The following is a 21,226-nucleotide window of genomic DNA, read 5'->3' as shown; positions in this document are numbered from 1 at the left end:
ATCCCCAGGGCAGAAAACAGATACAATTCCAGGCTGAGCTAGGGAGCCAAGCGTGCTGAGCAAAAATGATATCACTAAGCCACAGGCACTCCAACCCTTATTGCTGCAATGCTAACTTTCGATGGGAAGGTTTGCTGTGTTGTAATTTCTTAAATTTTGAGGAAGAGTTCCATTTGAAGGGTGGTGGTCTCTAAGGAAACTTTTACTTCTGTAAGGTCTTTCTTCTTTTAGTTTGGAGTTTTGTTTTGTTTCATTTGGGGGTGTTTGGTTTTATGAGACTTTAACACAACGATCCTGCAGCCCTCACTGCCCTTGTTCTGGGATTATAGGCATGTACCACCACACCCAGAATTCTCTTTGTCTCTAAGAGGTGCGTGCCTGTGACCAGGGTATAACAGTACCTGTTTAAAGCAGAGCTGCTGGCCAGTGAGCAAAGACCCAGAGAGGCAGCACAAGCCCACATCATCCGCAGAGCCACCATTTGCCACTACTGAGCAGGGCCATCTGTTAGGACATAAAACAGCAAGTGGCCATATTTGCCCAATCAGCTCAGATAATGATACAACATATACAGAAAAATAGTGCTATGCAAAACTTCCTACACTGACCGTGCCCAAGTGGTAGCATTTTAATAATTAATTCATTTTAATAATTCCTAACAAGCGCAGATTCTCAAGACCGTATGTCTTAAACAAAGCCCTGCTGTCTGCCCCCAGGTGTGAGTGTGTTTGGTTTGGTTTCGTTTCCTTGAGATATTTGCTCAGTACAGAGTCCGGGTGACTGGTTTGAGCCTGGAGGAGCAGATGAGTTGCTGGCGGAGGCTCTCCTGGTACCAACACTGCTGTCCCTTTGTTTCCAGTGCTGGGGCTGACGCTTCCCATCTGGGCCATAGCTCTCATTTCCTTTGGCGTCGCTCTGGTGTTCGCCTTCTTCGTGTGGCTCTTCGTGTGTCCGTGGATGAAGAGGAAGATAGCAGGTAAGCAGCTGTTATTCTTCCAGATTACAAAACTGCTCTTCATTCCTGAGGCTATCTCTGTAAATAGTGTCCTTAAGAATAAAGGAATGATAACTGGTTGGCGCACGCCTTTAATTCCAGCACTTGGAGCAGAGGCAGGCGGATCTCAGTGAGTTCAGCGCCAGTCAAATTCCAGGACAGCCAGAGCTGTTACAAAGAAACCCTGTCTCAAAAAAACCAAAAACAAAAAAAAAAAAGTGAGTTTTTTTTTAAGCCAGGCAGGGAGGCAGAGGCAGGCGGATCTCTGAGAGTTCAAGGCCAGCCTGGTTTCCAGGACAGCCAGAGCTACAGAGAGACTCTGTCTAGAAAAAACAAAAATGAAAACAAAAGCACCAACAGCAAAAACGGGTAAAGGAATTAGAGGTGAGTGTAGTTCCTAGAACTGCCCAGGGGTGCAGACTCAGGCCTCTGGCCCTCCACTTCTGTTTCTGGCTCATACAGTTCCTTGATGATTTGCGGCCGCGTGAGCATCATTATTTGTTTCCCAGCATAACCGAAAGTGAACACATACAAGGTTCTGCCAGCTCAGTAGGAAACATTTCTCTCTGGGAAAATGCGGACAGTTACCTTAAAGGATGGCGCATGTGGCAACAGTGGCTGAAAGACCGACAAGTCCAAGTGAACCGCCTTGGGTTCTTAGACATTCGTGGCGGACTGACTGCAGAACGAGTCTTGTAATTGTATTTCAGTGTGGGTGCATCTCAGTTTGAAAATCTGTGTTTAATAGAGCACGAAGACAAAGACTTTTGAACTGGAAGACTCAATGTGGCCAAAATATTGGTTCTTTGCATGTTGATTTGTATGTATAACATGAATTTAATTAAAATCCCAGCATAATATGTTATAGATTGAGACTTAAGCTCTTCATAAATGTATATAGAAAGCTAAAGAAACTGAAATAGCCACAACGGTTTTGAAATTGGAAGAGCGAGACTTCCTGCCTTTAAGGCTTACTGTAATACTACAAGACAGTGTGTGCTGTAAAGGACAGACATGTCGGTTAACAGAGCAGACAGATTCCAGAAGGAGACCACACAGATGCCGCGAATATATTTCAAGACTGGTGGTTCAGTGGAGAAAACATAGTCCTTTTTGTGTGATTTTCTTTCAAGATAGGGTTTCTCTGTGTGGCCCTAGCTGTCCTAGAACTCTCTCAGTAGATCAGGCTGGCCTGGAACTCACACAGAGATCCACCTGCCTCTGCTTCCCAAGTGCTGGGATTAAAGGTGTGAGCCACTATCACCTGGCCAAAAATACTGTCCCTTTTAACAGAAATCACCAAAATAATTGAATGTCCACGCACCAAAGCAGAAGCCAAGCCTTACTATAAATGTTATGCCTTACTTTTAAGTTAACTCGAGATGTACCACAAATCTAAATGTAAAAGTAATAAAGAGTTTTTGGGGAGTAAGAACTTTGTGATCTTGGTTAAGCAAAAAACTTTGTGACACCAAGCATGAGCCACAGAAGAAATTTACAAATTGTACAAGATGCAGATTGAAAACTCTGGCTTGCTGAAAACACCATTTAAGGAAACTCTGTGTCATGGAAATAATATATTAAGAAATCTTTTAAAAATTAGCTAAAACATGAACAATCTATTTTTAAATTTATTTTTATTCTTTTTAATCATGTCCATCCTGGTGTGGGAGTTTGTGCATAGGGGTGCAGGTGCCCGCATAGGCCAAGGTCTCAGATACCCCTGAAGCTCAAGTTAGAGGCTGTTTGCGAGCCCCCCAAAGGAGGTGTTGGGAACCAAATTTGGGTCCTCTGGAAGAACAGTGCTGACTCTTAACTCTGAGCTCTCTCAAGGTGGAGCAAACTGTTGGAACATCTTGAGTAGAGATGTAAGTGGCGAATGAGCCCATGCCACGTTCATTCTTGCTAACGGTCAGGGAATACTACATCAAACGAGCATGAGATACTGCTTCACACCACTCGAATGACTTTGTAACACATGACCATGCTAACTGGGAAGGATTAAAAACAAACAAACAACAACAACAACAACAACAAACCCACCAGCAGCAGCAACAACAACAACCAAACAGCTATAACCTTCAGGCACCGGCATTGGTAGTTCAAAGTGGCACAAGAGACGGCCGGACAGTTCTTAGGTCACATGGGCACAGGCCATCGGCATTCTTTGAACCAGTCCTGGGTATTTCCCCAGAGAAATCAAAACCGGAATTCACACAAAACTCTGCCCATGGGTGTCTACAGCAGCTCCGTCGCCGTCACCCAGAATGGAAGCCCTCCCCGCTGCCCGGCAGGTTATCACAGGATAAAGAAAGCGTGGCTCCATGCTCCAGCGCTCAGCAGTAACGAGAAACTGAAAGCCACGCCTGTGGCAGCACGAATGAGTGGCAAAGGCAGCGTGCTGAGTAGAAGAAGCCTTCTCACGTACTTACTCGTCTTGTGATTTCGTCTAGACTTTCTGAAAAATGTAGAACTGGAGGGTGGCAGATAAGACAGGTGGTCGTCTCAGGTAGGGCTGGGCGGGGGAGCAAATGGGGACCTGGGGACTTCTTACATCCCCGTTGTAGTGGCGCCTCTTGGGAAACTCAGAATCTCACATACCCGCAAAGGCAGCTCACTGTGTGTGAGTTTCAAGACTAAGAATTTTCATGGGGCTGGAGCGATGGGTCAGCAGTTAAGTGTATGCACTGCTCGTCCAGAGGACCCCAGTTCAATCGTAATCTGAGTCCCAGCATCCACACCGAGCAGCTCGCAAGTGCCTATAACTCCAGTTCCAAGGGAATCCAATGCCTCTGACCTCTGCACACACTGCATTTACATGCACATGCGTGCACACACTCTAGAAATAATGAAGGGGCCGGAGAGATAGCTCAGAGGTTCAGAGGACTTGCTGCGGTTGCAGAAGACAGGTTTGGTACCCAGGACGCACACGGCAGCTCACAACTGTCTGTAAACAGTTTCAGAGGGTCTGACCCATTTCTTATTGAGTAAATGGAATCTCGTTGTTCCTTTTGAGGAAAAAAAAAAAAAAGGTTTACTTGCGTCATAGAATCTGATATGATCAAGGAAATCTGAGACCAATAATTTATTGACCAGGAAAAAAAAACCCCAAATGTATTTTATTTGTTCAAGACAAGAACGATAAACATTTCTGTAACTCTAAGCCTAGTCTGTCTAGCAGGGTTACAGGTTTATAGACTTGTCAACCTTGGAAGAGGCCTGGGCAATCAAATTTAAGGTTTTGGATATATTAGTAGCTCAGAGTAAGTATGTATCATTTAATAGCTATCTTCAAGAGCATGGATTGAATTTGGCAGTGGTGGTGCACACCTTTCATCCCAGCCCTCAGGAGGGAGAGACAGGCAGATCTCTGGGTTTGAGGCCAGACTAATCTACAGAGTGAGTTTCAGTACAACCAGGGCTACACAGAGAACCCTGTCTCGAAAAAAAAACAAAACAAATAAATAATTAATTAATTTAAAAAATTTTTTAAAATTATTGATTGAAGTTTTTATTTTATTTTATTTTTGTTTCCAAGGTCAGTACTGAAGTGTAAAAAGATACGTTCACATTTTAGTATTTAATCATTTTATTTTTACTGTATTTTAATATTTATTAAATATTTTATATTTTAATATTTATTTTTAAAAGAAAAAAGCATTTCCAGAATTTCTTCCTTATCTTCTCTAGGCAAATTAGAAAAGACGAGCGCTTTATCGCGGACATCTGATGAAAGTCTCAGTAAAGCCCAGGAGGTGGAGTCCCCCTTTAAGGAGCTCCCTGGTGCCAAAGGCGGCGATGACAGTGCTGTCCCCCTCACCAGCCCGGCTGGGGAGGCCGTGGGACCCTCCGAGGGCACATCGACAGGGAACCACCCCCGGACAGCCTATGGTAAGGCTAACTTGGAGCTCTTGGGTACAACATGGGAAGGAGGTAACCTGCCAGGCCAAGCATGGGTACAAAAGTGTACCCAGACTTCATGTTTTGATGGACAGGGATCCAACCCAGAGGCTTGGGCATGCTAAGCATGTGATTTCCCACTGAATGCCATACCCTCCGCCTTAAGTAAGCATCTCCTACATTATTTCCAGGACGGGCACTTTCCATGACTCACGGCTCTGCAAAGTCACCCATCTCCAACGGCACGTTCGGCTTTGAAGGCCACATGAGGAATGACGGTCACGTTTATCACACTGTACACAAAGACTCGGGGCTCTACAAAGACTTGCTGCACAAAATCCATGTAGACAGAGGCCCCGAGGAGAAGCCCGCTCAGGAAAACAACTACAGGCTGCTGCGGCGGAACAACAGCTACACCTGCTACACCGCGGCCATCTGTGGCATGCCGGTGCACACCGCCTTCAGAGCCCCAGATGCCTCCTCCGCCCCCGAGGACAGCGAGAAGCTGGTGGGCGACACGGTGTCCTATTCCAAGAAGCGGCTTCGCTACGACAGCTACTCCAGCTACTGCAATGCTGTCGCCGAGGCCGAGATCGAGGCTGAGGAGGGGGGCGTAGAAATGAGGCTGGCCTCTGAGCTGGCGGATCCCGACCAGCCTCACGAGGACCCCACGGAGGAAGAGAAGGAGGAGAAGGACACGGCAGAGGTCCACCTGCTCTTCCACTTCCTGCAAGTCCTCACTGCCTGCTTTGGGTCCTTTGCTCATGGTGGCAATGATGTGAGGTGAGTATCTTTATTCATTCAACAAAAACGCAGTAAGGGTCAGCTACATGCTGGGAGAGGGAAGTCCTTGCCACTGGCAAAGGGGAGCACAGGCAGTAAGCAAGCATATAAATCACAGAGTAGAAAGGGGGTCACAGCTAGCTGCATGGGGAGGCTCACAGAGCAGGGGCTAAACGAGGTGCGAGAACCGGCCACGTGACCATTGCAGGAAGCGCGAACAGCAGATGCAAAGGGTGAAGTGGAGCATGCCGGGACTGCTCTGCAAAGAGCAGGAGACCTTGGACCGGGGAAAGTAGAGAATCGAGTCACCAGAGAGGCACGGTCACGTAGAAACGTAAAGGAATTGTGTTCTGCTAGGCAATGGAACGGCAGCTGGAGTCCTGATTGCTGTGCAGGCTGAGGCAGTGTTTGCTTGATCCCAGGAATTCAGGAACTAGACTAGACAACGCAGCCAGACTCTGCCACAAAAATAAATTGTTCAGGGGCTGGGAAGATGGCTCAGCAGTTAAGAGCAATTGTCGCTTTTGTAGAGGACCAGCGTTCAATTCCCACCATCCACGTGATGGCTCACGACCATCCTTAATTCCAGTTGCAGGGGATCCAATGCCCTCTTCTGGCCTCCATGGGCACCAAGCGTGCATAGGGTGTACAGACATACATATCAAGAAGAATAAACAAAGTAAATAAATTCTTTACATTTTTAAGGAAACAAGCTTTGGAAGAAGGAAGTTTTCACTGTGAGAGACGAGGGAGCCACCGGAAGGGCTGACAGGCTAATGTACTCTGCACTTAACCAGATCCTTCTGGCTTATTCCATGGCTGTGCTGAGGGGATGGGAGAGCAGTTAGATTGTCGCTAACAGTGATGCAAGAAGAAAGAGCAAGGCTTGGAGCAGAGAGATGGTACAGTAGCCAGGATCAGGATATATTATTCTGAATGTGGAACCAATGGAATTGATAAGCAATTGCGACCCGTGGTTCCTTCCTAATGCTGCGACCCTTTAATCCAGTTCCTTGTGTTGTGGTGACTCCCAACCATGAAGTTATTTTTGTTGCTACTTTGTTACTCTAATTTTGCTACTGTTATGAATCGTAAAGTAAGCACCTGATATGCAGATGGTCTTAGGCGATCCCTGTGAAAGACCGACCAGTTGAGAACTGCTAAATTAGACACAGGTGTGAAAGAAGGAGGCCTAGCCCAGCAATTTCAGCTCTCACAAACCTGAGAGTGAAGTACAACCCAGAAAGGGCTGGTTTGGGGCTTAGTAGTTAAAGTTCAGATTAGACATAAACCTGAAAATACCTGTAACACCCAAATGACAGCTACGTGACGACCAAGTTAGCAGCCAGCTGGGTATGGTTGCGTTCAGGAATGATCAGGCTGGGTACGGATGAGCACTCATGCCCGGAAGGCAGAGGTGCTGGCCAGAAATCCTGGGAGGGAAGGAAGGAAAGGGAAGAAGCATCGTGGACACCTGAGTCCTGGAGCTTCGTGGAGAGAGATGAAGAGAGCAGGAAGACGTGTCAAGCCAGGCCGTGAGAGCTTTGCACGGGCCAGCTCTGCGTGGCTATTCAGTGGGAGCTGGGCATCCATGCCTCTCAAGTCTTGTCTCTGTTTGATTTTTAAAAGTTTGACTTCAGGCTGGGCCGTGGTGGCACACGCCTCTAATCCCAGCACTGGGGAGGCAGAGGCAGGTGGATCTTTGTGAGTTCGAGGCCAGCCTGGTCTACAAGAGCTAGCTCCAGGACAGGCTCCAAAGCTACAGAGAAACCTGTCTCGAAAAACAAAAACAAAACAAAGTTTGACTTCAAAGATGCTCTCAAAACGTCAAACAAAAGATTGAGCACCTGCCATTGCATACCTTATACCTGTGTGTAAATTTCCATACCTAGAAAGGTGAATAACAGGATTGTTATATGGCCAAGAGGAAATGTCGTATACGTTACCTCTTTCGGGGGAGGCTGAAGTTCAGGGGCCCTAGCTTGCCTGGAATGTGGGGAGCCATTCTTTGTAACATTCCTCACAGCACTGCAGCTACAAGCATGTTGCTTTGCTTTTGTCCTCTATAAGACAGACAAGACAGTGCGTCCCATAGGAGATGAGATGGCCCAGCGGCACATGGTCCCCATCTATTGCTTGTCACTGTCCCCAGAAACACTCGTGATACCATAGTAATGCAAAATCAAAGCGTCCTGTGGCGTGGACAAGAGTTGTTGGGACGACTGCCTTTGGGAGACCTGCCCTGGTAGACCTTGAAGGGCCTCCAGGAGGGGTAGTCTGAGGGTCTCTCCAGAAGGGGACAGAATGAAGCTCTACTTCCTCCACTGGTGTCTGGAGAGAAGGACTAGGAATAGGCCATTAGCGTCCAGCCGGCCGTTGTCCGATGGTGCTCGCCTGCAGCCTTCAGTGCAGAGAGCAACCTCTTCCTTCCATGAGCCTTTAGAAGTTCAAACTCTAGCTAGAGAGCTCAGAAAACGTACATGACAAGTACTATTCCCACCAGGCAGTGGTGGCACACGCCTCTAATCCCAGCACTCTGTAGCTGTGGAGCCTGTCCTGGAACTCACTCTGTAGACCAGGCTGGTCTCAAACTCACAGAGATCTGCCTGCCTCTGCCTCCCGAGTGCTGGGATTAAAGGCGTGCGCCACCACTGCCGGGCTGAGGCTTTTAAACAGTGTCATCCAATAAAAAACCAGATCCTTTTTATATAATAATAACCAGACACCAGAGTCACCTGGGAAAAGTTTATGAAGTACCTGCCAGGACTCAGTATGGTACCATTGGCAATTTACCATAATCCTCTCTGACAGCCTCTGAGCTCAGTGACTGGTGTTCCTCAAAGATGGGCCCAAAGCTAAGAAATGTGAAGCTACATGCCCGGAGCCACACAGCTAGAGCAAAGCTCGCTTAGCCCAACCATGCTGGCCCTCAAGCCACACTGTCTGTGCCAAGCAGGGGGGGACCACTAAAACCTGCATGTCAAAATTCTGACCATGCTGCTGGAAGCCTCGGGGACAAGCAACCTCCACCGTGCACTGTGGCCTTGGCATTCTCGTGTGGCGGAGGGACAGTGCCCAGATGCCAGGCCAGTTGTAAGAATCTGTGTTATCAGTGGTGTCTGTGCCCACAGTGTGAGGACTGGACTTATCTATTTGTAGCTAGAATCAGACGCAGCGGAGATGGCAGTGGAAATGCAAAGGCATTTGAGGAAAAAGGAGAAAGAGAAAAGGAATTTGGTAGTTAGCCCAGTGGTGGTGGGGCACTCCCAGCGTTCCAGAGGCAGAGGCAGGCGGATCTCTGTGAGTTCAAGGCCAGTCTGGTTCAGGACAGCTAAGGTTACACAACGAAACCCTATCTCAATAATTAATATAATAATAATAATAATAATAATAATAATAATAATAATAACTGGCTGTTGCCTTTATTCTACATGACTTTTAAATGCCTTTTCATATAATTCACATATAATTGTACTTACACTGCTTAACTCTTCCTAAAATGGTTAAGATGGCAAATTTTCTGGGTATGCTTTTTATATCAATAAGTCATTTTATCACCTTAGATTCTATGAGTCAGCTACAAATACAATAAGACTTAGCTAATTTTCAAAACCAAGAAGTCACTAAATAGTGTGTATAGTGCCATGCCTATGTACAATTAACCCCCCCTCCTTTCTTTTACCAGCAATGCAATTGGTCCCCTCGTGGCTTTGTGGCTGATCTATGAACAAGGTGGGGTTATGCAAGAAGCTGCTACCCCAGTCTGGCTGCTGTTTTATGGAGGAGTCGGGATTTGCACAGGTCTCTGGGTTTGGGGGAGAAGAGTGATCCAGACCATGGGAAAGGACCTCACTCCCATCACACCTTCCAGGTGAGGCACAGAGTACGTCTGCAGAGACAGGGCTTCCAGGTGGGGCTCACAGCAGCTGAGTCAACATGTCAGGGCTTTCTTGCCTTAGTTAGCATTTCTATTGCTGGGAAGAGACACCATGGCTGCAGCAACTCTTATAAAGGAAAACATTTAATTGGGGTGGCAGCTGACAGTTTCAGGAGTTTAATCCATTATCATCAAGTAGGGAGCATGGCAGCATGGAGGCAGACATAGTACTAGGTTCATCTTGATCAGCAGGCAGCAGGAAGTAGACTATGACACTAGGAGTAGCCTGAGCATAGGAGACCTCAAAGTCCGCCTCCACAGTGACACACTTCCTCCAACAAGGCCACACCTCCTAGAAGTGCCAATCCCTGTGAGATTATGGGGCCAATTACATTCGCACTACCACATTTCTTGTGCTGTTCTTCTGTAGTGATTGTCACGGGGAGAAAGAGTAGAGGGATCCCTCGCTACCTCAGCCTCCACCAGTCAGCCCCTTCTCACCATTGCCCCCACCGCCATCTACACGGGTACCAGGATGGAGGCGGGGAAACACTGAGACAGAGCAGCAGGGAAGCAGGAGACTGCTACAGTTTCCTATCCAGCATGGGCAAAACCCAGCTGCAGACTGGAGCCTGAGGCTCCCCAGCCACGCCCACTCTCCTACTGTAGGGCCCATCTGGTACCCTTTCTGTTGGCTGGCTTTCTGTTGCCGGTATAAAACCCCCGAGGTAAGCAGTGTCTAAGGAGAAAAGGGTCACTGTGGCTCACACTTGCACAGCTCTTGGTCCGTTTCCGTTTGTCCTCATTCTTCAGGTGGACAGAGCAGTGCACACCGTGGTGGGAGTCCGTGTCACAGGAAAAAACAAAACCCCACCTCGTAGCCAGGAAGCAAACACAAACATCAGAAAGGCCGGAGTCCTACAGCCCTCAAGGATATGCCTCAGTGACCCAGACACCCTTATATCACCTCCCAATAACACCACCCTAGGGGCCAAGCCTTTGACATATGGGCCTTTGGGACACATAAACTCCAAAACATGGCACCTGCCTCTCCCCCAAATTTTCAAGCCAAGAGATCTCGCCTGTCATCCTCCAAGATTTGGGGGTGTGTACCTCTGCTGTCCTCAGTGGGGTCCAAGTGTCACACTTAGTCACACTGCTGTGCAGCCTGTGGATGTGTTGAAGGTTAAATAACAGGTCTCAGCTTACAGAGTACAGCTAAAGTTCAGAACTATCTGCTGTCGGGAAACTTTTCTCTCCGTGTTTCCTTTTAAAACATATTAGGGGTTTCTGTTTCCTTTTGTTTCTAATTTTCAGTTCCCCGTCCTTAAAACTCATTTTAACAAAAGATTGTTTTAGAAGACCGAATTGAAGAAAAATTGGTCATCTGAAGATTGCTTTTTGTAATAAGTTCACACTTTCAAGATGAGAACCTAGTTTTTTTTCCATGCCCCTTTAGGAACAAGCAATTTATCGTCCTCCCACACAGCAGGAATTTCTGACCCAGTTCCACACTTCAGGTTGGAAAACATGTTAGGAAAACAAGGTCATTGGATGTCAGCTGCATAGCCCAGTGCCCCGCTGAGAGCAGCGGTGTCTTGTTCTCCTAATGGTCATCTGGCTCAGGCAGCAGTCCATAACCAGCTTACAGAATGTTCTGGCAAGCCTTCTGCAGCCGCGGGGTGTCGGCAAGGCCACACAAAGAGCTCCTGTGACGTTGTCTTCCTGTTGCCCCCACAGTGGCTTCACTATTGAGCTGGCCTCTGCCTTCACTGTGGTGATTGCCTCCAACATCGGCCTTCCCGTCAGCACCACACACTGCAAGGTAGGTCCCTGCCAGCCAGAGACTGCCATTCGGAGGGGTGGCACATCAGTCCAGCGGCACCAAGCGGATCTGAAAAACGTCGCTAGACTCTAAACAGTTGTTGTGGGACTGCCAGGGCATTGTTGACCAGCGAGGAGGAGGAGGAGGAGGAAGCAGGGGTGGTTGTTTCCCTAGAATGCCTGCGCCCCTCCTAACCCTTCCTGATCCCCAGCATGGCACCTGTTGAGGCTTTGCTTTCACAGCACCAGTGGGAGAGCTTCCGTTTGCCCTGGGCCCCTTACTGTTCCCCCCTAGATTGCCTTCTGAAGTCACATGTGCACTAAGCATGTCAGTAGGTTCACCTGGGACGTACCATTCAGTTCCTGCCACTGCACAGAATTGATTTTAGCGGTGGGACAGAAACAGAAGTAAATGAAAATTATTTCAGAGCAATTCTAAGATGTGGCTACTTCTGGTTTCCCCCTTGAGGAATCAGAGTCGATTCCAAGCGAGGGGCAGGAGGTAGTGCCTGGTGCCTCTGTGGTGTTTGGCCTGTTACTCACAGCTGACAGCTGAGAAAATTCGGGCTCTCAGGATTGACCCACTTTCCGAAGGTCCTACAGCTTGGATACAATAGGACCAGGGATCAGATCTTCACCTAGTGTTCTGTTCCTCCTAATTGTGGCCAATTCGTAAACATCACCATGCCAACCAATTTGACTTCGATGTATCAGACAGATGCCCACTGGGCACTGTTGGAAGTGCAATGTGAATGTTGACTCATTCGCTCAAGAGAAGAACTCTAGCATCTCCCCAGTCTTACAGATAGGGTTGAGAAGCATTTCCTACCTTGGGGCTGGCATGGCACCCTGCATCCCTAGGACAAGGGAAACCCACCACTTGGCATCTGGGTTGCTCCATTTTGGTTGTTTTTGAAATGATAAAAAGAGCCAGGCGGTGGTGATGCGCACCTTTAATCCTATTACTCAGGAGGCAGAGGCAGGTGAATCTCTGTAAGTGTGAGTTCAAGGCCAGCCTGGTCTACAGAGTGAGTTTCAGGACAGGCTCCCAAGCTACACAGAGAAACCCTATCTCAAAAAAAAAAAAACAAAATAAATAAACAAACATACACACATGTATAGATAAATTGATAAAAAGGCCTTGTGAAGCAGCCTAATGACAGAGTACGTACCTAGCACAACAGAGGCCTTGTGTTTGGCAAAAAAAAAAAAAAAAAGAAAGAAAGAAAAGAAAGAAAATAAAAATTATCAAAGAAGCATGGGTTCACTGAAACACCTCAGACAACACAAAGATGTGTAGACTATGAAAAGTGACCATCTCCCCGTTCATCACCCCATGTAGCTCTCTGTGCTGTTCGGGACTGAGAAAGCACCCTAAATTATATGCTCTCCTGAGGAGAAAAAGCACTTAGCTCTTCACTTTTCTATTGCATTTATTCATTCATTTATTTAGTGCATGCATGCGTGTGTGCGTGTGCACATGTGTGTGCACGTGTGTGTGTGTGTGTGTGTGTGTGTACACGTACACGCACAACATTCACGTGGAGATCACAGGACAACTGCCAGGATTCTGCTCTCTCCTTCCATCATGTCGGCCCCAGGGATCAAACTCACTTCGTCAGCCTTAGTGGCAAGCACCTTTACCCACTGAGCCGTCTCAGCTGCCCGCTTTTTACCATTTCGTAGGCATAAATAGTCACAGCTGCCTGACTTTTCTAGATGTTGTAATGGAATGCCCAGATCTGCAGAGTCCTCCAAATACCAACAAGGAGACCGAGTCCGTATGTAAAAGCAAAGAGCCTTCATTCTACACAAGCTTGCAAATCCGGTCTCTCTGTGTGTCCAATATATTGGAATAATGGGAGAGCCCGAGCTCAGAGTTGGGTTTTTATAGTAGTAAAGGTGGGGGTGAGGGATTTCTAAGGTTCAGGACCCCAGATTGGCTGACATTTGTCTAGGGATGTCCTGGTGAATGTGTGCTGGCAGGTGATCCTAAGACCCACATGGTGGCAGAAGAGAAATGAGTCCCCACATGTGCCATGGTATGTGCACACCCACATACATGTAATATAAGTAAATAAAGAAATGGAATTTTAAGAATCTTAAGGAATGTCTATGGAGAAGGACCCAAGCATACACTGCAGGTTCAGGAAGATCGGGCGAGCTGTGTGATGGGAAGAGTGTGGTTATATTCCTCCACTGCTGCCCACTGGGACTTCACAGAAGCATAAATTATGAAAATATAAAATGATCTCCCTAGAGATCTAGTGCGGAAGGGCTGGGGGACATGACGCTCATCACGACAGACACCCGAGAGGTCAGTGTTTGTGAAACCTCTCCTGGTGTCTCTCCTTTGACTGTGATGCTTCTGCCTCGACAGGTGGGCTCCGTGGTGGCCGTGGGCTGGATACGCTCGCGGAAGGCTGTGGACTGGCACCTCTTCCGGAACATCTTTGTGGCCTGGTTCGTGACTGTCCCCGTGGCCGGATTATTCAGTGCTGCTATCATGGCTATCTTCATGTATGGGATCCTCCTGTCATAGGCGTGGTCTGTAAACGGCTCTAGGGATAGTCTAACCCGGGCCTCCGTAGCCACAACCCTCCCCCTCCTCCTCCACACCTGCACACCCCCCATACCTTGCAGATGGCGTCGTCGTGCCACACACTGCTTACCCAGGCCACGACGTTCATCCTCCAGAGTCAGCCTACGTCCTGTACATAGTAGTATGTGTCATGGTGACATAGTGTGGTGCGGTTACTTAGATTAAATACACATCGTGTACCTAGGATATCTAGCATTGATTTCAAACAAACTCAGAATGGAAGTGGAAGAGTATTGCCTCAAGTGCAATATTCTGTTAACTGTATATAATGATTTCAGCGGGGGCAAGTGTTAAAACGTTTAAAAGTGTAGGCTATAAAAATCCTTTTTTAAAAATACTGTAATATAAGTGAGATGCAGTATACTTAATGCAAACTTGGGCAAGTTCTCAGGCCCTTGTGCGACGGCATCATGCTGGGACAGGTGTTCACAAGTGCTTTCTCTGAGGAATGTGTTCAGGAGCTGTGTATGAGTTGCTGTGTAATGTATCACTATCGCTTTTGTAAATACTTCAACTGTAATTTTAATGGTCTGCTTCCCTTACACTTTACTGATTGGAGAATTTTGGAAAGTACCAAAGAAACAGGGGATAAATCGCCAGTATTATATCTTCATGTTGTTTGTTTCCTTCCCACTGGCCACTGCGGGGAGCCTGGTCCATCAGCAGGCAAGCTCCTAACCAGGGCAGCGTGTGTGGTTGGAAGCACCAGCCGCCCACCAGAGAAGCCACACCGCTGCCATACCAGGCCCTGGTGAGCTTATTCAGTGGCCTTTCACTGTCACCAGCGTGGACAACACACAGCAATGGGGGTGTACAATTAAACACTACATACATATCAAGTCCCGTCCCAGTGTCCCTCCCTGTTCCGCCTGCAGCCTGAAATGCGGAGTTCTTGTCGCAAGCAGCAAGGCCAGCGAGGCTTTTGATGCCCCTGGATGCTGTAAATCTCAGGGCTGAGTGGGGAACATTAGGAGGGACACTGGGCTTGGGGATCCATGAGGCCTTTTTACGTAGAGCATCTGAGGTCGTCCTGTAGAGCCGCTGTTGTCTTCTGACAGTGAGAGACAGTATGACTAAATGTTAAGAGCCTGAAACCATGGAAATGCTGCTAATATTTTTATATTGACATACATTTTCACGGTACTTCATTGTAATTTTTCATTAATCAACCATATTAAATTTATAATAAAAAAGTGCCCCTCAAAAGTTTACTTCTGAAGTCTTTTTTTGTTTTCTTTCAGAGTTTCCACAAAAATCAAAACTACAATCTGGCCACTTGTGGTTTTCAAATACTTGTTGAACTTTCCTCTACATCTTCCTATCCTTCTGTGTTTGTACGGAACCAATACACAAAACTCCAAAGAACGGCCCCACACCCGTCTGCAGGCATCCCCACTGTGAACATGTTCACCCACCCCACCACCATCTAACAGTGGTGGAGGGGAGCTCCCGTTCCTGTACGGAGCTCGCCTGCTTGGCTCCTCATTTCTGCAGGCTCCCACTGGGAACCCAGTCCACTCTCAAGCTGGGAAGCTCAGGGTGAAACCTGTCATGTCCCACATTGTGGCAGCAGTGGCGCCACCTAGAGCTGGATGGGGACCAGCTGGGTGCCACCCTCCAGGTGTGACAGTCTCGTCTTCACTACCAGATCTGAAATCCTCTCCCTTTAAGATGGCACCTGGTGTCTCGCCTTGGTGGTCTCAGGAGACTCAGTGTCCTATCAGGTTTATGGGTGAGAAAATAACAGCAACGTGTAAGCACACACTGCGCAGGCCAGACAGCCTCAACAAAGCACCTGCGGTCCCTCCCTGGAAGGGCCACCAGAACGTCAAGAAACCCTAGTAGGCAAATGGCAGGGCTGAGGAGAGGAAGCAGGTGGGGTTGGGAGGGGTGGGATGTCATGCCTCCCCAGCAAGGTGAAAGAAGCTTCTCCCAGGAACTCTCCCCAAATCTGTTATTTGACAAAGAGCTGGCTACTTTATATGCCGTGCCAGGAGAGGGGAAAGACACACTCCAACTGACTCCAACCTTACAGCCATTGTCCAAGAGAGGCTCCTGCATGTGATGGACAAGTCAGGCCACACATGGGTTATTAGTGCTCTCTGCTCCTGGAGAGGGTGTTGCCAGGTCCCCAAGGGGAGGAATTCGGGGTCTTCCAGAAAAGGGAACTCCTAAGTCCCTGACAAACTTCCCATGCAGAGGAAAGCTGCCTGGGGGACAAGAAAGCCATGCTCCCAGGAAGGACATCATCCCTCACACTTCTGTCTTCCCTTTCCTGAGAGCCTGAACTTGGAAGGATCTAAACACATTCGTATTAATTTTCGACAGGTAATTTTAAGTAAGTCCTCCCCACCTCTTGGTCTTAAGTGACAGAGTTCTCAAGCAACAGAAGCCACAGGAAAATCCATCCCGTAGGTTGGATGGGGTGACACGCACTTTTGATTCCTACTCAGGAGGCAGAGGCAGGGAGAGCTCTGCAAGTGTCAGGCCAGCGCACACTACAGAGCAAAAAGTCAGATAAGGGATCACGACCGTCCTTCCTTAGGACTTCAAGTATCGTGTGAAATATGCATACTGGTGCTTTGTTGAGGCCTCTTAAGGGAAAACTACTTCTAGGTCAAAAGAATAGAACTGAGTTCCCCCTCTGCTCCGCCCCAATATCACCTGCTGTTGTCTCCTCCTACGAGTTAAACAAGCTGCACCTGCCAATCACTTGGCCAAGGGACGACCTCCTCCCAGGAAAGCTAGCTTTCCTAAAGACTTCCTAAGGAGATGGGAGGAATAACTGTCACCTCCGTCAGATAATCTACCTCTCGGAAGCCCCTCTCCTAATGCGGTTACTTGCAGATCTTCACTAGTAAGCCTTCCCGTTTTTCTGAGTTCTAACTCAAAACATCTTTTTCGGGTGCCGGCTAAAGGCCTAATGGAATGGTTTACAAGCTTCCTTCTCAGTCTATTTTAAAATTATCTTACTAGGAGTCTGAGAACCCATAAAGAGAAGCCCAGTTTTGCCGGTAACATTACCACACCAGTGCACTTGGTCATAACAAGGCTGGGAGCTAAGACGACAATAATATGATGGGAACTACTTTTTGCTCAGTGTTCTTGTAACCTAAAACTCCTAAAAAATAAACAGAGCAGGAGCTAGAGAAATGGCTCAGCTGCTAAGAATCCTTACAGCTCCATCAGAGGACCAGGGTTACATGCAGTGTCTGTATTAGGCAGATAAATACTGTCACCCCAGCTCCATGGGATGCGATATCCTGGTTTCCAGACACGCGAGCACGAGCACACACACAAATAATTAAACCTTTGAAAAGTAAAATCTATTTTGTTTTTAAGACCTTCATAACAAAGATAAAAATTTAGCTGGGGCCAGGCAAAGTGGCCACTAGCCTAGAGTACAATACGACAGACAGCCCTGCAGAGACCCTGTTTTTTGTTTTTGTTTTTAAAAATGTGGCTGTGGTGGTGGCACACACCTTTAATCCCAGTGCTTGAGAGGCAGTGGCAGACCACCACGTCTACACAGAGGCTCCAGGCCAGCCAAAGGTACACAGGAAGACACAGGAAGGCTGTTTCAAAAACAAAACAAACAAAACAAAAAAAGAAACAAAGAAAAATAATTTAAACTCAGACCAGTAAAGCACTGCAGGGTGACCTGGGAATGAAACTACAGGTTTAAGAACCTGGAAATGAAATGCAAGGGTGGTTGGCCCTGTAAACCTCTAGAAGGGAGCACGTGAGAGTAAATGAGGCTAAGAAACATTTCAGACAGAATGAAGGTGATCCAGAGCTCTTGCTGGGGACTGAAACCTAGTTGAAACAGCAAAAAGAATTTTGCCTAGAATCGGATGGAGAACTCGTCTTTCCCAATTTGCCCTGTTTTAACCAAACCCTGAACTCAGAAATCTTGAACTACTAGGAGTAGCTGAAGGGGTGAGGAGATCCGAAAAATGAACTGAATGACCCCCAAGGACTAGGAAAGCGGTGTGTATCTTACGCTGGTGCCACAGCGGCACCTAGCGGGGTCAAGTGTAATTGCAACTACAACATCTTTTCCCACACTTTGGGCTGCATCAGGAAAATCACTTAAGAAAACGTTAATTCTGTCATAGTTCAGAGTTGCAAGCAATGCCAGAAATTATCTTTGTGTCTTTGACAATCACAGAGGACTATGGTTGCTTTTAGAAAAGCTTCTTCCTGAGAAACCAAACCAAATAACAGCTTTAGTTACCTGTAAGCTAACATCCGGGACTATCAAATGCCAAGTCAATGACTCGGCCACCAAAGGCAGAAAAACAAAGCTCTTGAGAGACCCAGAGGCTTTAGGAAGAAAACACAAGGTGATTTTTGTCCAGGCAGGAGCTCTGGGGAAAAGCTGACCGGTGGGTGAGTGGGTGAAGTCGAAGTTTGCAAAGGGTAGAGTTGTGACCCAAACGCCAAGCCGTGCACTACATGGATATGGAAGGAGTCGGTTTGGGAAATGGTAGCCATCAGTGCCTGCTCAATATCCACGGAGAGAGTTCTGCCAGGCACTTTGGTCTGGACAGTCCGAGTGGAGTTCTTAGGTAAACTAAGATGAACACGGGGCCTCACAATCCATCTGTAACTCCAGTTCCAGGGGATCCAAGTCCTCTCCCAACCTCCGTGGCACCAGGCATGCATGTAGTGCAGACACGTGCAGGTAAAACACCCATACACATGAAATGCTTAAAAAACGATCACACCCATGAGAAAACTTGCATGCGACCTTCATGCGTCCCTGATGACCCCTCGAGGTACACTCCTAAGTGGAAGTGCCAATCAAAGAGCCACTGCAGATAAATACACTCTACAAGGGGGGCTTTCTGCTTCCAGGCGCCAGACTCAGGCTGTGGTGAAATCTAGCATAAATCATCTTGAGTGAGGCACAAAGGAAAGCCTGCTAACCCTGGCCATGTCCTGAATGAATCATTGAACACAAAGTTGCACTGCTGTGATGTGAAGGCAAGGAGAGAAGGCATTGGGTGGCACTGTAAACAGCACCCAAGAGCCCGAGCCTGCACCAGAGCAGGAGAGACTGTGAGAACCAGACCAGCTGCTCTGCCCAGGATGCCTCTCCTGGCTCTTCTTTCTGACTTGAGGACTCCAAGACACACTGCGGGGTTTAAAGGGGTCACTTCATACCAACTGACCAGCAAGGTGCTGGTATATGAACCCATGTGCTTCCTGTCTGCACAGCTTTGTGATGCAGGACTGCCGCTGCGCATACAGCCCAGCCACCCACAATGCCACAGAATCACAGAAGAAAGAATCCGAATCTGGATTACCTTATCAATATATAGAATATGGCTTCTTGGCTCTGTACTATTAATAATTTAAGAGAAACAACATAAAGGAAAAATACAAATATGCAGAGACTGCCTTCTCTACTTAAATTGAGGGCATGAATGAACCAACTTGAACAGCTAGAACTAAGAAATAACCGGGTGCAACTCATTAGCTCCTGCTGCAAGGCTGCCTGCTGCTCCAGCTCCAGCCTGTCACTTCCACCCGACACCCTTATCTACACTAGACTGGCGAAACAGTTCTCAGGCACGCTGTGATAGCTTCTGCCGTATACGGCTTCTTATTCCACCCACACCGTGACAGAGCGAGCCCAAGCATGCTGTCTGTTCACACCACATATGCTGCACGTGGGCTTTCCAATACAGGGTGAGGTCCACTGGATCCACTGGCTGTGGTTTGCCTCCTTTCCTTTATCTCTTGGAATGGTGTTATCCACAAAGACAACATTCAAGAAAATGAAATGTTGTCATATGATTGCTATTGCAGATATTTTCTGGGCTTTATGGACCTAATTACCCATAACTTGGGTAGTCTAGCAGCTTGAGGACAGACTTTGCTAGTATTAAGTACAATCTTACACTGGAACTTTTCAAAAAACAAATATGTCTAGTTATTTTAAGAAAACCCAATTAGAAACAGCAAGGAATCCTAACAGGTACAACCAGTATCAACTGCCCTTCTCATTGGCAACTGGGGAAGTATAAACCAAAAAGGTACAACCTTTCATTTGCTGAAGCGGTAAACATTTGAAAGTGGGCAACAGTGTTAATGTGTGTGTGAGGGGACAGACAAGCAACACTGGTAGAAATATAAACTGATACCAAATATTTGAAGGGCAAATTTGTGCTATATTAATTTATTTTTTTATCTGTCTGTCTGTCCGTTCATCTGTCCAACCACCCATGGTATTTCAAGACAGGCTTTCTCTGTGTTCCCTGGCTGTCCTGGAACTCGCTCTGTAGACCAGGCTGGTCTTGAACTAATAGAGATCTATCTGTCTCTGCTTTCTGAGTGCTGGGATTAAGGGCATGCACCACCACTGCCTGGCTGTGCTACCTATTAAATGCTCAGGCCCTGCAACTAATTCATAGTCACTTCTAGAGATCTTATAGAACTACACTGTTCAACTCAACAGCCACTAACTACACGTCATCATTTAAATAAAGTAATTAAAATTAAATTTCAAATTCAGTTGTTTAGTTGTCCTTATACTCAAAGTGCTATTAAGTCATATGTAGCAATCATCAGAGAAATGCAAATCAAAACAACTCTGAGAGTCCATCTTACACCTGTAAGAATGGCCAAAACCAAAAACGCTGATGACAACTTATGCTGGAGGGGTTGTGGGGAAAAGGGAACACTTTTGCATTGTTGGTGGGAATGCAAGCTAGTACAACCCCTTTGGATGTCAGTGTGGCGATTTCTCAGAAAATTAGGAAACAACCTTCAAGACCCAGTAATACCATTTTTGGGTGTATATCCAAAGGATGCTCAACCGTGCCACAAGGACATGTGCTCAACTATGTTCACAGCAGCTTTGTTTGTCATAGGCAGAACCTGGAAAGAACCTAAATGCTCCTCGGCTGAAGAATTGATAAGGAAAATGTGGTACATTTCCACAATGGGGTACTACACAGCAGAAAAAAATAATGACAGCTTGAATTTTGCAGGAAATGGATGGAGCTAGAAAACATCATTTTGAGTGAGGTAACCCAGACCCAGAAAGACAACTATCATGTACTCACTCATAGGTGGTTTTTAAACATAAAGCAAAGAAAGCCAACCTGCAAACCACAATCCCAGAGAACTTAGACAGCAATGCGGACCCTAAGAAAGACTTACATAGATCTAATCTACATGGGAAGTAGAAAGTAGAAAAAGACAAGATCTCCTGAGTAAATTGGGAGCATGGGGA

General features: G+C 47.1%; 1 protein-coding gene across 4 annotated transcripts in view; it reads left to right on the top strand.

Annotated features, from left to right (window-relative positions):
* Positions 1 to 15,191, top strand: part of Slc20a2 (solute carrier family 20 member 2) — a 96,026-nt gene extending 80,835 nt beyond the window's left edge. For all 4 annotated transcript variants that reach the window (XM_038327399.1, XM_038327400.1, XM_038327401.1 and 1 more), the window contains 6 exons: positions 860 to 976; positions 4,685 to 4,885; positions 5,086 to 5,677; positions 9,363 to 9,548; positions 11,295 to 11,379; positions 13,759 to 15,191. In XM_038327399.1, coding sequence (XP_038183327.1) covers positions 860 to 976; positions 4,685 to 4,885; positions 5,086 to 5,677; positions 9,363 to 9,548; positions 11,295 to 11,379; positions 13,759 to 13,920 — 1,343 coding nt within the window. In that variant the 3' untranslated portion in view covers positions 13,921 to 15,191. The remainder of the gene's footprint in view (positions 1 to 859; positions 977 to 4,684; positions 4,886 to 5,085; positions 5,678 to 9,362; positions 9,549 to 11,294; positions 11,380 to 13,758) is intronic.
* Positions 15,192 to 21,226: the final 6,035 nt, after the last annotated feature.

The sequence above is a fragment of the Arvicola amphibius genome, chromosome 4 (assembly GCF_903992535.2).
Source record: "Arvicola amphibius chromosome 4, mArvAmp1.2, whole genome shotgun sequence".
In the NCBI taxonomy this organism is placed as follows: Eukaryota; Metazoa; Chordata; class Mammalia; order Rodentia; family Cricetidae; genus Arvicola; species Arvicola amphibius.
The sequence above is the reverse complement of the archived record's forward strand: the minus strand, read 5'-3'. Positions and strand labels throughout refer to the sequence as shown.